The sequence below is a fragment of the Oncorhynchus keta genome, chromosome 22 (genome assembly GCF_023373465.1).
Source record: "Oncorhynchus keta strain PuntledgeMale-10-30-2019 chromosome 22, Oket_V2, whole genome shotgun sequence".
NCBI lineage: Eukaryota > Metazoa > Chordata > Actinopteri > Salmoniformes > Salmonidae > Oncorhynchus > Oncorhynchus keta.
The window spans coordinates 24,374,069-24,387,847 of NC_068442.1; the positions used below are offsets into that span (position 1 = coordinate 24,374,069).

General features: G+C 45.2%; 1 protein-coding gene across 7 annotated transcripts in view; it reads left to right on the forward strand.

The window, feature by feature from the left end:
* LOC118401217 (S phase cyclin A-associated protein in the endoplasmic reticulum-like) overlaps nucleotides 1-13,779 on the forward strand; it is a 101,646-nt gene that overhangs the window by 50,938 nt on the left and 36,929 nt on the right. For all 7 annotated transcript variants that reach the window (XM_035798537.2, XM_035798534.2, XM_035798535.2 and 4 more), the window contains one exon: nucleotides 10,246-10,361. In XM_035798537.2, the coding sequence (XP_035654430.1) occupies nucleotides 10,246-10,361 (116 nt within the window). The remainder of the gene's footprint in view (nucleotides 1-10,245; nucleotides 10,362-13,779) is intronic.

Below are 13,779 nucleotides of genomic sequence, written 5' to 3' on the forward strand. Positions count from 1 at the left end.
GTCCAGGTTTTGCAGCTCTTTCAGAACATCTGCTATCTGGATTTGGGTAAAGGAGAACCTGGAGAGGCTTGGGTGAGGAACTACGGGGGGCGGAGCTGTTGGCCGAGGTTGGAGTAGCCAGGCGGAAGGCATGGCCAGCCGTTGAGAAGTGCTTATTGAAGTTTTCGATAATCATGGATTTATCGGTGGAGACCGTGTTTCCTAGCCTCAGTGCAGTGGGCAGCTGGGAGGAGGTGCTCTTGTTCTCCATGGACTTCACAGTGTCCCAGAACTTTTTGGAGTTGGAGCTACAGGATGCAAACTTCTGCCTGAAGAAGCTGGCCTTAGCTTTCCTGACTGACTGCGTGTATTGGTTCCTGACTTCCCTGAACAGTTGCATATCACGGGGGCTATTCGATGCTATTGCAGTCCGCCACAGGATGTTTTTGTGCTGGTCGGGGGCAGTCAGGTCTGGAGTGAACCAAGGGCTGTATCTGTTCTTGGTTCTGCATTTTTTGAACGGAGCATGCTTATCTAAAATGGTGAGGAAGTTACTTTTAAAGAATGACCAGGTATCCTCAACTGACGGGATGAGGTCAATGTCCTTCCAGGATACACGGGCCAGGTCGATTAGAAAGGCCTGCTCACAGAAGTGTTTTAGGGAGCGTTTGACAGTGATGAGGGGTGGTCGTTTGACTGCGGCTCCGTGGCGGATACAGGCGATGAGGCAGTGATCGCTGAGATCCTGGTTGAAGACAGCGGAGGTATATTTGGAGGGCCAGTTGGTCAGGATGACGTCTATGAGGGTGCCCTTGTTTACAGAGTTAGGGTTGTACCTGGTGGGTTCCTTGATGATTTGAGTGAGATTGAGGGCATCTAGCTTAGATTGTAGGACTGCTGGGGTGTTAAGCATATCCCAGTTTAGGTCACCTAACAGAACAAACTCTGAAGCTAGATGGGGGGCGATCAATTCACAAATGGTGTCCAGGGCACAGCTGGGAGCTGAGGGGGGGTCGGTAGCAGGCGGCAACAGTGAGAGACTTATTTCTGGAGAGAGTAATTTTCAAAATTAGTAGTTCAAACTGTTTGGGTATGGACCTGGAAAGTATGACATTACTTTGCAGGCTATCTCTGCAGTAGACTGCGACTCCGCCCCCTTTGGCAGTTCTATCTTGACGGAAGATGTTATAGTTTGGTATGGAAATCTCTGAATTTTTGGTGGCCTTCCTGAGCCAGGATTCAGACACGGCAAGGACATCAGGGTTAGCAGAGTGTGCTAAAGCAGTGAGTAAAACAAACTTAGGGAGGAGGCTTCTGATGTTGACATGCAAAGATAGCGGGAAAGCTGGCCAAGGACGGCACGTTCAAGAGTTTTGGAGAGAAAAGAAAGAAGGGATACTGGTCTGTAGTTGTTGACATCGGAGGGATCGAGTGTAGGTTTTTTCAGAAGGGGTGCAACTCTCGCTCTCTTGAAGACGGAAGGGACGTAGCCAGCGGTCAGGGATGAGTTGGTGAGGTAAGGGAGAAGGTCTCCGGAAATGGTCTGGAGAAGAGAGGAGGGGATAGGGTCAAGCGGGCAGGTTGTTGGGCGGCCGGCCGTCACAAGACGCAAGATTTCATCTGGAGAGAGAGGGGAGAAAGAGGTCAGAGCACAGGGTAGGGCAGTGTGAGCAGAACCAGCGGTGTCGTTTGACTTAGCAAACGAGGATTGGATGTCGTCGACCTTCTTTTCAAAATGGTTGACGAAGTCATCTGCAGAGAGGGAGGATGGGGGGGAGGGGGAGGAGGATTCAGGAGGGAGGAGAAGGTGGCAAAGAGCTTCCTAGGGTTAGAAGCAGATGCTTGGAATTTAGAGTGGTAGAAAGTGGCTTTAGCAGCAGAGACAGAGGAGGAAAATGTAGAGAGGAGGGAGTGAAAGGATGCCAGGTCCGCAGGGAGGCGAGTTTTCCTCCATTTCCGCTCGGCTGCCCGGAGCCCTGTTCTGTGAGCTCGCAATGAGTCGTCGAGCCACGGAGCGGGAGGGGAGGACCGAGCCGGCCTGGAGGATAGGGGACATAGAGAGTCAAAGGATGCAGAAAGGGAGGAGAGGAGGGTTGAGGAGGCAGAATCAGGAGATAGGTTGGAGAAGGTTTGAGCAGAGGGAAGAGATGATAGGATGGAAGAGGAGAGAGTAGCGGGGGAGAGAGAGCGAAGGTTGGGACGGCGCGATACCATCCGAGTAGGGGCAGTGTGGGAAGTGTTGGATGAGAGCGAGAGGGAAAAGGATACAAGGTAGTGGTCGGAGACTTGGAGGGGAGTTGCAATGAGGTTAGTGGAAGAACAGCATCTAGTGAAGATGAGGTCGAGCGTATTGCCTGCCTTGTGAGTAGGGGGGGAAGGTGAGAGGGCGAGGTCAAAAGAGGAGAGGAGTGGAAAGAAGGAGGCAGAGAGGAATGAGTCAAAGGTAGACGTGGGGAGGTTAAAGTCGCCCAGAACTGTGAGAGGTGAGCCGTCCTCAGGAAAGGAGCTTATCAAGGCATCAAGCTCATTGATGAACTCTCCGAGGGGACCTGGAGGGCGATAAATGATAAGGATGTTAAGCTTGAAAGGGCTGGTAACTGTGACAGCATGGAATTCAAAGGAGGCGATAGACAGATGGGTAAGGGGAGAAAGAGAGAATGACCACTTGGGAGAGATGAGGATCCCGGTGCCACCACCCCGCTGACCAGAAGCTCTCGGGGTGTGCGAGAACACGTGGGCGGACGAAGAGAGAGCAGTAGGAGTAGCAGTGTTATCTGTGGTGATCCATGTTTCCGTCAGTGCCAAGAAGTCGAGGGACTGGAGGGAGGCATAGGCTGAGATGAACTCTGCCTTGTTGGCCGCAGATCGGCAGTTCCAGAGGCTACCGGAGACCTGGAACTCCACGTGGGTCGTGCGCGCTGGGACCACCAGACTAGGGTGGCCGCGGCCACGCGGTGTGGAGAGTTTGTATGGTCTGTGCAGAGAGGAGAGAACAGGGATAGACAGACACATAGTTGACAGGCTACAGAAGAGGCTACGCTAATGCAAGGAGATTGGAATGACAAGTGGACTACACGTCTCGAATGTTCAGAAAGTTAAGCTTACGTAGCAAGAATCTTATTGACTAAAATGATTAAAATGATACAGTACTACTGAAGTAGGCTAGCTGGCAGTGGCTGCGTTGTTGACTTTGTAGGCTAGCTGGCCGTGGCTGCGTTGTTGACACTACACTAATCAAGTCGTTCCGTTGAGTGTAATAGTTTCTACAGTGCTGCTATTCGGGGGCTAGCTGGCTAGCTAGCAGTGTTGATTACGTTACGTTGCGTTAAAAGAACGACAATAGCTGGCTAGCTAACCTAGAAAATCGCTCTAGACTACACAATTATCTTTGAAACAAAGACGGCTATGTAGCTAGCTATGTAGCTAGCTACGATCAAACAAATCAAACCGTTGTGCTGTAATGAAATGAAATGAAAATGTGATACTACCTGTGGAGCGAAGCGGAATGCGACCGGGTTGTTGAGTGCAGAACTCCTGTGTTAAAGCCAGTTTGAGCTGTTCTGTGAAGGGAGAAGTACACAGCGTTTTACGAGATCTTCAGTTTTTGGCAATTTCTCGCATGGAATTGCCTTCATTTCTAAGAACAAGAATAGACTGATGAATATCAGAAGAAAGGTCTTTGTTTCTTGATGTTTTGAGCCTGTAATCGAACCCACAAATGCTGATGCTCCAGATACTCAATTAGTCTAAAGAATGCCAGTTTTATTGCTTCTTTAATCAGTACAACAGTATTCATATGTGCTAACATAATTGCAAAAGGGTTTTCTAATGATCAATTAGCATTTTAAAATAATAAACTTGGATTAGCTAACACAACGTATCACTGGAACACAGGAGTGATGGTTGCTGATTTACATTTACATTTAAGTCATTTAGCAGACGCTCTTATCCAGAGCGACTTACAAATTGGGTGATAATGGGCCTTTGTACACCTTTGTAGATGGTCCATAAAAAATCAGCCGTTTCCAGCGACAATAGTAATTTACAACATTAACAATGTCTACACTGTATTTCTGATCAATTTTATGTTATTTTACTGGACCAAAAAATATATTTACTTATAAAAACAAGGACATTTCTAAGTGACTCCAAACTTTTGAATGGTAGTATATACAGTTGAAGTGGGAAGTTTACATACATACACTTGGAGTCATTAAAACTCATTTTTCAACCACTCCACAAATTTCTTGTTAACAAACTATAGTTATGGCAAGTCGGTTAGGACATCAACTTTGTGCAAGACAAGTCATTTTTCCAACAATTGTTTACAGACAGATTATTTCACTTATAATTCACTGTATCACAATTCCAGTTGTCAGAAGTTTACATACACTATTAAAACAGCATTGAAAATTCCAGAAAAGGATATCATGGCTTTAGAAGCTTCTGATCGGCTAATTGACATCATTTGAGTCAATTGGAGGTGTACCTGTGGATGTATTTCAAGGCCTACCTTCAAACTCAGTGCCTCTTTGTTGACATCATGGGAAAATCAAAACAAATCAGCCAAGACCTCAGAAGAAAAAGTGTAGACCTCCACAAGTCTGGTTCATCCTTGGGAGCATTTTCCAAACGCCTGGAGGTACCACGTTCATCTGTACAAACAATAGCACGCAAGTATAAACACCATGGGACCACGCAGCCGTCATACTGCTCAGGAAGGAGACGCATTCTGTCCTGGAGATGAACGTACTTCGGTGCGAAAAGTGCAAATCAATCCCAGAACAACAGCAAAGGAGTTTGTGAAGATTCTGGAGGAAACCGGTACGAAAGTATCTATATCCACTGTAAAACGAGTCCTATATCGACATAACCTGAAAGGCTGCTCAGCAAGGAAGAAGCCTCTGCTCCAAAACCGCAATGAAAAAGCCAGACCACAGTTTGCAACTGCACATGGGGACAAAGATCATACTTTTTGGAGAAATGTCCTCTGGTCTGATGAAACAACAAAAATAGAACTGTTTGGCCATAATGACCATTGTTATGTTTGGAGGATAAAGGGGGAGGCTTGCAACCCGAAGTACACCATCCCAACCGTGAAGCACAGGGGTGGCAGCATCATGTTGTGGGGGTGCTTTGCTGCAGGAGGGACTGGTGCACTTCACAAAATAGATGGCTTCATGAGGCAGGAAAATGATGTGGATATATTGAAGCAACATCTCAAATGGGTCTTACAAATGGACAATGACCCCAAGCATACTTCCAAAGTTGTGGCAACATGGCTTAAGGACAACAAAGTCAAGGTATTGGAGTAGCCATTACAAAGCACTGACCTCAATCCTATAGAAAATGTTTGGGCAGAACTGAAAAGGTGTGTGCGAGCAAGGAGGCCTACAAACCTGACAGAAGGAATGGGCCAAAATTCACCCAACTTATTGTGGGAAGCTTGTGGAAGGCTCCCCAAAACGTTTGACCTGAGTTAAACAATTTAAAGTCAATGCTACCAAGTACTAATTGAGTGTATGTAAACTTCTGACCCACTGGGAATGTGATGAAAGAAATAAAAGCTGAAATAAATCATTCTCTCTACTATTATTCTGACATTTCACATTCTTAAAATAAAATGGTGATCCTAACTGACCTAAGACAGTGATTTTTTTTACTAGGATTAAAAGTCAGGAATTGTGAAAAACTGAGTTTACATACACCTAAGCCAAATACATTTAAACTTCTGACTTCCTGCACACTGAATGCAATTCTCACCTTAGACTAGTATAGTGGTCCTATAGATGAAAATCACAATTTTCTCAATTCCTCACCCCCTTGGAGGGTTTTCTTTGTTCCCCTTGGCTTAGATTGGGAGTGTTAAGTGTGTCCATAAACAAACATTTGATAAAGTAGATCTAAGGAACTTGTCAGAGACTAGGAGAACTAAACTGACATGATGGACAAGTGTGTCAGGAAACATTATTATCCCACGATAGTCTGGTCCGGGGCTCACATTAAGCATTCAAATGTATTAATTAATAGGTTTTTTTTCATGTGCCGGGGGTGGGAAAAAAGCAATACAATTACATATCGGGATATTATTTTTGATTGTATATCATATCCATTTTTTTTTCACAATATCACAATAGTATTTTTTGCGCTAGTTTGCTGTACCTGCACAAGAATTCCAGTATTTTTCCTTTATCGCTTGTTTTCTATCTACTTTTTAAATGGGGAGCAAAATAGTTTTCAGCACTTTTATTTCCATGACTGATCAAAAGTTATTTTTATCCTTTTACCATAACTTAATAATACCAGGTAACTACAATTATTTGCTTCCATCCTTGAAGGATTTTACTACAATAAATGAATAGGCAGACTTACGTTGGCCAGAATATTACCCATTGAAGAGCAGGTAATATGAATAGGCTCTATTGAATACCGGTCGTATTGTGAGTTCAGAAGGAGTAATATATTATTTATCAGATGGACTAAAGCCTTTTGTTTTTGCTGCCAAAGTGAGTAAAAAAAGTCAGGGAAATCATTTCATTTGACAACATGTTTCGTACCTAACCAGGACAGATTTGCTTGAAGTCTATGAATATGCCCTTTTAGTATTTTAGTTCATATGTTCCAAGGATGGCTTACTCTTTGTAACTTTAATCGGGGTCATACATTGAAATCCCTCTGTGTTGTAGTACCTCCATAGGCTGTGGTTTCTGTGTTGCGTCTGATTTTGCACCTCACTAGTCCCTAATGAAAGTCAGTCCAATTTATAGAATAAATTCCACCAGACTTGTTTCCCATTTACAGTCTCTCAACCAATCATCCCTCTTTATTGTACCAAACAGCATTCCATTACACCCGATGAACATACAAACTCTTGCTCTCTCTAAATGTTTACCCCAGCAGTCTTGTTGTGGTTTGTCACTCCTCTCGTACATGCTGATGCTGGTTTAGATTACTCAACTTTGTTTACTCCTCACAGGTTTTTTTTGCAAGTTTATGTCTTCGTCATGGTCCAAGATGAAATGCATGTACGGTAGTGTATGTCTGCCCCGCTCACTCCATCTGTTATTTTGCGTGATGGGCAAACCAGTTTGAGGCTGTCCTGTGTCACACCCATAATGAACTCCCAAGTCAGTTGTTCCCCAGCGTCTGTTGGTGGGGCCAGAGGATCGGGGCTTTCCCCTCCTCTGTATCCCCTCCTCCCTGTCTTTGTGTCTAATTAGAGTGGCTGGTGGGAGGTAACTACAAAGAGATGTCCTGCTGGCCCTCCCTCTCTCTCCCTCTCATCCCAAAAGCACCTCTGTCACAGACACAGGAATTAGCAGCTGCCTGGCCTTCTGATTAGCTGGGGTAATAATGGTTACCAGGGGTAATAATTGTTTAAGATTCCTCCAGCTGTATAATTCAGTTTGGACTCGGCTGTCTGTCCTTGCCCCCTCACCTTTCCTCAAGTCTTCAGTCATGTTGGGGGTTTCTCTCTAGAATAAATGAGCCCCTCATCATATTACACTGACATCAGAGTGTCTGCTCTGAGTGGCGCAGTAGTCTAAGGCACTGCATCTCAGTGCTAGAGGGTTCACTACAGACCCTGGTGCGATTCCAGGCTGTATCACAACCTGCCATGATTGGGAGGGTCATAGGGCGGCGCACAATTGGCCCAGCATCGTCCGGGTTAGGGTTTGGCCGGGGTAGGCCATCATTGTAAATAACAATTTGTTCTGAACTGACATGCCTAGTTAAATAAATAAAAGTCTGGCAAGCAGGGAGTGACAGGATGCAGACAGATTTCACACTGCTTCATAGGAACATGGAATGGGAGATTAAGTGAGATGTATCTTTGTCTGTCAGTGCAGGATAGTGCTGTGTTTCAACATTTTGGTTTTCATTCAGGAGCGAGTGTTGAGCCTCTATCAACAGGCAGTCACTGTCACCTTGTTTCAGTGTGTACAGCCACTGTCACCTTGCTTCAGTGTGTACAGCCACTGTCACCTTGCTTCAGTGTGTACAGCCACTGTCACTAATCATATACAAACATACTTTCTGTTGCCTCTCCCTGATGTGGCTTGTTGAAAAGATCTATCAAATGCAGATGTTGTGACCATGACTTTGTTGGCTATATGAAATAATCATTTGGCAACAATAGATACAACAGTTACTACATCACACATTCTATGGAGATCTCACCTTAACGTTGTTATACAGTTCCCAGCGTGGTTCAAGGGGTTATTTTAATGAACAACAGCTTTATTGTTTCCCTGTATGACTTAGTTACTGTACCTGAAAAGTAAGTTCCAGAGTGTTCAGTTTAATATGGCGTGTAATTCCGCTGTTCTTGCAATTTGCTCTCTTTAGTTCTTGCAGTTGAAATGTTATTCTTCATTGATCTGGAACAGGAAGGCCTATTATTCCTGCTCTGCTCTACTGCCATCCACAGTACTGAGGCAGCAAAGTATAAAGTCTTATAGCTAGAGAAACACCACAGAGAGGACCACTCACTGAATACTGTACGGTTTCCTGCACCGATAACACCAATATTGATAGCCTAGATCTGATGGTGTGCTTTTGAGAAATGAATGATTTATATCTCCACATCAGCAGATAGGTCTCCTCTTGGTCCTCTCTGGTAGGGATGCCATGGTTATTGCAGATGTAGACTGCCTTATTAAGATGTTGCCTAAAATGATTGGAGGTTAATCCTCTCTACCCATTCTTCTTCTTTTCCATCGCCACAGCAGATTGATCTGTCAAGCTGCCAAGGCAGACGCAGCCAAGATGTCCCAGTCTGGCTTTAACATCAGACAGCCAGGACTGGGCAGGTCCCAGTTAACTCCCGTAGAAGACCATTTGATTACTACCATGAAAGAGCTGCCTTTTTCTCATTTAGCCCAGAAGCTTTCAGATGGGCGTGTTGATGGGTGAGTTAAGAGTGGGTTAAACCCAGCTCAGTGCTAGAGACCATCGTAATTTAAGTATGAAGAGTGTTGGTAACCTCCACAAAGGGAGGTTGGTCTCTTACAAACAGAATACAACCGCACACGGTGCTGATTGGACCATTGGAGAGATTTCTATAATCCTCAGTGCAGGAGCTTTTCTGGTGTGCTTTTCAGTGTGTTGGTCCAAAATACTTTAACCCTAGCTGAGTTCAGTGTTTACTTGTCACCGGATCCTGAGGACTTGTGCCTTGGCACTCCATGTGAGTGACAGATAAAGGGCTTATATATAATTTTGCAAAGCGCTTCCTCAATGTGTTCAGGCTTGTTGGCAAACCCCTTATCTGTGGAACAAAAACAGGTTGAAGTGCTTGGATATAGAGGCTGTCACACTACCTGGGAGACGGTGACCTCATTAGGTGTAGAAGCAACCTCCAGTGTACCTCCGTCCGTCCTTGCGTGATGTGGTGAGGTGTGCACCCTCCTGGCTGTTCCGTCCGTGTGAGGAAAGCCCTCCATCAGCACCCACTCCTCCCCTGATGCCCTGCAGCCCCTATCCTCCCGGTCGACCCAGGCACTAACATGCCTGATAGCAGCCGCTTGCTCTGGGCTTTGGAGCTGTTGATTTATGGGACTGTGTAGCTGCAGCAGCATCTGACCAAATGCCAAGAGCTCTGACTCGTTTCTCCTATCCTAACAGCAGGGCACGGCCCTCTTCTTATTTAGGGCCTGTTTGATCACTAGATCACTCTAGACTCACTAGACTCACTCTATGGACCACTGTATTGTGTTAGACTAAACATGTTGATCAGTTTAATGATGATAATTGTTTACTATACATTTTAAATCCCATGTGCTAGCCTCAGCTGGGTGCACTACCTCGGTCAGAGTTATAGCTGTTTTCATATTGGAATAAATAAAAAGTCAATTCAGCATGTATCCAAGACTCTTATCTTGATTGATGATTTTCTTTAGTAGTTTTTGTTTGATTTCTCAGTTATTTACTTGTCTAGAGTCTCTCCTCGGCCTGTGTTTGTGAGCACAGACCACCCTGGTTTTTTGTGTGTGTGTGTGTGTGTGTGTGTGTGGAGTTCTGCAGAGTAACTGTCCTCCACTGAGACTTGGCTGGCGTGGGGGTGGAGCTGGGGTTGTGCACTTTTGAGATTTAACAGGAATGCTTTGGGGATCGCTGTGTTTTTCAGATTTCACTCCCAACTCCCCTTTGGAAGTGGGAGGTGAGGGGAAAAGAGCCGTTGGGTCCTCAGTGAGAGCAACGTGATACCCTTGTCCATCCGGCTCCCTGTTACCTGACTGCGGTTCTTGTTCTCTCCCTCCACAGAACAATGAAGATCAAGTGGCATTCCAGGTGGGAGGGGGACTTTCTACTCTGGAACAGATTCTGCAGGTAGTCACTGCATCCTCCACCCCCACCGCAGTCTCACGCATTCCAATCAAGTGAGTTCCAGCTTTTACATTCAAATACAGCTAACCTAGTCTCCACACACACTGTCTTTTGATACACTTTCTATTCAGATTAGAGGGTTTTACACAAACTACACTATATATACAAAAGTATGTGGACACCCCTTCAAATTAGTGGATTTGGCTATTTCAGCCACACCCGCTGCTGACGGGTATATAAAATTGAGCACACAGCCATGCAATCTCCATAGCAAACATTGACATGGCCTTACTGAAAAGCTCAGACATTCAACGTGGCACCGTCATGAGATTCCAACTTTCCAGCAAGTCAGTTCGTCAGATTTCTGCCCTGCTAGTGCTGTTATTGTGAAGTGGAAAAGTCTAGGAACAACAACGGCTCAGCCGCAAAGTGGTAGGCCACACAAACTCACTGAACGGTACTTCGAGTGCTGAAGCGTGTAGCTTGTAAAAATAGTCTGTCCTTGGGTGCAACACTCACGACCGAGTTCCAAACTGCCTCTGGAAGCAACGTCAGCACAATAACTGTTAGTCTGGAGCTTCATGAAATGGGTTTTCATGGCCGAGCAATTTTCCTAAATCTAGTGGAAAGTCTTCCCAGAAGAGTAGAGGCTGTTATTGCAGCAAAGGGGCACCAACTCCATATTAATGCCATGGTTTTGGAAAGAGATGACGAGCAGGTGTCCACATACTTTTGGTCAAGTAGTGTATAATGACACTATGTTTTAATACAAATTGTTCATGAAGGGTATGTGGCTGCTGATTGTGGCTCTGTGAGGGTCATCGTCATTGGTCATAATGCATCTTGCTGACCTCTCGTGATGTCACCTCTGCTGAGTCAGCTGTGAGGAAGTGTACAGGATGTCAAATTACTCCATTTACTTTGGCTGGAACCTCCACGGTCCCCATACAATACAACTTCATGAATCCATTGAAATTGACATTTTGTATTTTTTTGTCCTTTTTCCATCCCCATCCCCATATTCCCATACTCTTCACAACCAATATCCTGGCCTATTGCTGCTCTCATGAGTCATGAGCTGACATTTCACTGTCTGTCGTCCAACCGGACCTCCACTTAAAACCCATGAGCCTTACCAGCTGCTGTGTAAGCCTCTAAAGACATGTTCCACACTCTGACCTCCGTGACAGCTCTCCTCTGTTTACAATTTGTGATGTTTTTGCAATTGCGTAAAGTGAGTGAGGTAACCTCAACCCTTCCTTTTATTTCTCTGTTTATAGTGCTCGTATCTCAATCAATAATTTCAGAATGGATCATGAATAATAATGCTACCTTTTTAGAAGGAGAAAGGGATTACATTTTGGTCATCTATTTTGTGTTCATTCTTTTCTGTTGATATACAGAAAGGCCATGTGTCTAATCCATCAGAAGGACTCTGTCGTGGTTTTGAGTTGTGGGTCTGGAGTTAGTGTGGCCTGCCAGTAGATAACCTCGGAGAGACCGCCATTCTCACAACACTGGAACTCTCTAATGGACTGGAATGGCCTCTCTCCTACACTCATTAGCATTTACTGTTTCCCAAATCTCTACTAATGGACAAATGCTTCTTATATTTCTAATGCTTTTAAATATGGCCATCTCGTGTTTATAGATTTAAAAAAAATAAAAAATGATTCACTCATCACTAATCCTGGAGAATTTGAAGCAGACTTCCGTATCGTGAGGAATTTTATTAACTTAAATTGGGTGGACAGGTTTTTACTTGTAGGTAGCTAGGAGTCTTTTGCTCACAATTGGATTGTTTCTTCTTGTTGAAGCGGGAGACTACACCCACACTCACTGTTGTTCCTACGCTTTGAGACAGCCACTTGACGTACAGAGGAAGAGGAGTTGAATAAGATCAGAGGTACTTCTTTCATCCTCTGCCGGGCTCCTAGTCCAATCCATAGCTGAAGTGTGCCATGTCTAGTGACAAAGGAATGGCCTCCCTGTTACCTTCTTTCAGGACTCAATTACCACCTTGTCTGAACATGTTGAAAATAACTTCTTCAGATCTTCTAGAAATATACATAAGACGGAGGACAACTTTCAAGCATGAAGGGGCAGGTCACTCCTGTGGGGTCATCACAAATAGGAATGTTAGAATGTCACCTTCCTAAAGTAAAGCTCAAGAACGTTATCCAGTTTTGTTGACAGTTCTTAGTATGTGTTCCACTTGATAAAGTGGTATATGTTGAATAGTACATAATAACAGTATATTCATGATGTTACCAGTTGCAAAGTAGACAACGTGTTGCCAGTTCCTGTCTACCCAGCATTTGTGGGCTCAGGTTGTGATAGGCTAGCTGTCTTTGGGCTGTCTCTGCTCTCTCTGTCCTCCATGCTATAGAGTAGAGTGCTGCCTCAGGCCTGGGGTTGTTGTTGGGCCCCTGAGAGCTATGAGCTTGGGTCAGAACTTGTGATAACCCTCACATCAATCCGGCCCCTCAGACATATCTCACCGTTGCCGCTTGCTATAGGCCACCCTCTGCCCCCAGCTGTGCCCTGGACACCATATGTGAACTGATTGCCTCCAATCTATCTTCAGAGCTCATGCTGCTAGGTGACCTAAACTTGGACATGCTTAACACCCCGGCCATCCTACAATCTAAGCTTGATGCCCTCAATCTCCCACAAATGATCAATGAACCTACCAGGTACAACCCCAAATCTATAAATACGGGCACCCTCCTAGATGTCATCCCTAGCAACTTGCCCTCCAAATACACCCCTGCTGTTTTTAAGAACACAGCGATCACTCCCTCATTTCCTGCATCCGTAATGGGTCCGCGGTCAAACGACCACCCCTCATCACTGTCAAAACATCCTTAAAACACTTCAGCGAGCAGGCCTTTCTAATCGACCTGGCCCGGGTATCCTGGAAGGATATTGACCTAATCCCGTCAGAGGATGCCGGGTCATTCTTTAAAAGTGCCTTCCTCACCATCTTAAGTAAGCATGCCCCATTCACAAAATGTAGAACCAGGAACAGATATAGCCCTTGGTTCTCTCCAGACCTGACTGCCCTTGACCAGCACGAAAACATCCTGTGGCATTCTGCATTAGCATCGAATAGCCCCTGTGATATGCAACTTTTCAGGGAAGTTGGGAACCAATATACACAGCCAGTTAGGAAAGCTAATGCTAGCTTTTTCAAGCAGACATGTGCATCCTGTAGAACAAACTCAAAACAGTTCTGGGACACTGTAAAGTCCATGGAGAATAAGAGCACCTCCTCCCAGCTGCCCACTGCACTGAGGCTATGAAACACTGTCACCACCGATTTATCCACTATAATTGAGAATTTCAATAAGCATTTTTCTACTGCTGGCCATGCCTTCCACATGCTACCCCTACCCCGGTCAACAGCCCTGCACTCCCCACAGCAACTCGCCCAAGCCTCCCCATTTCTCCTTCACCCAAATCCAGATA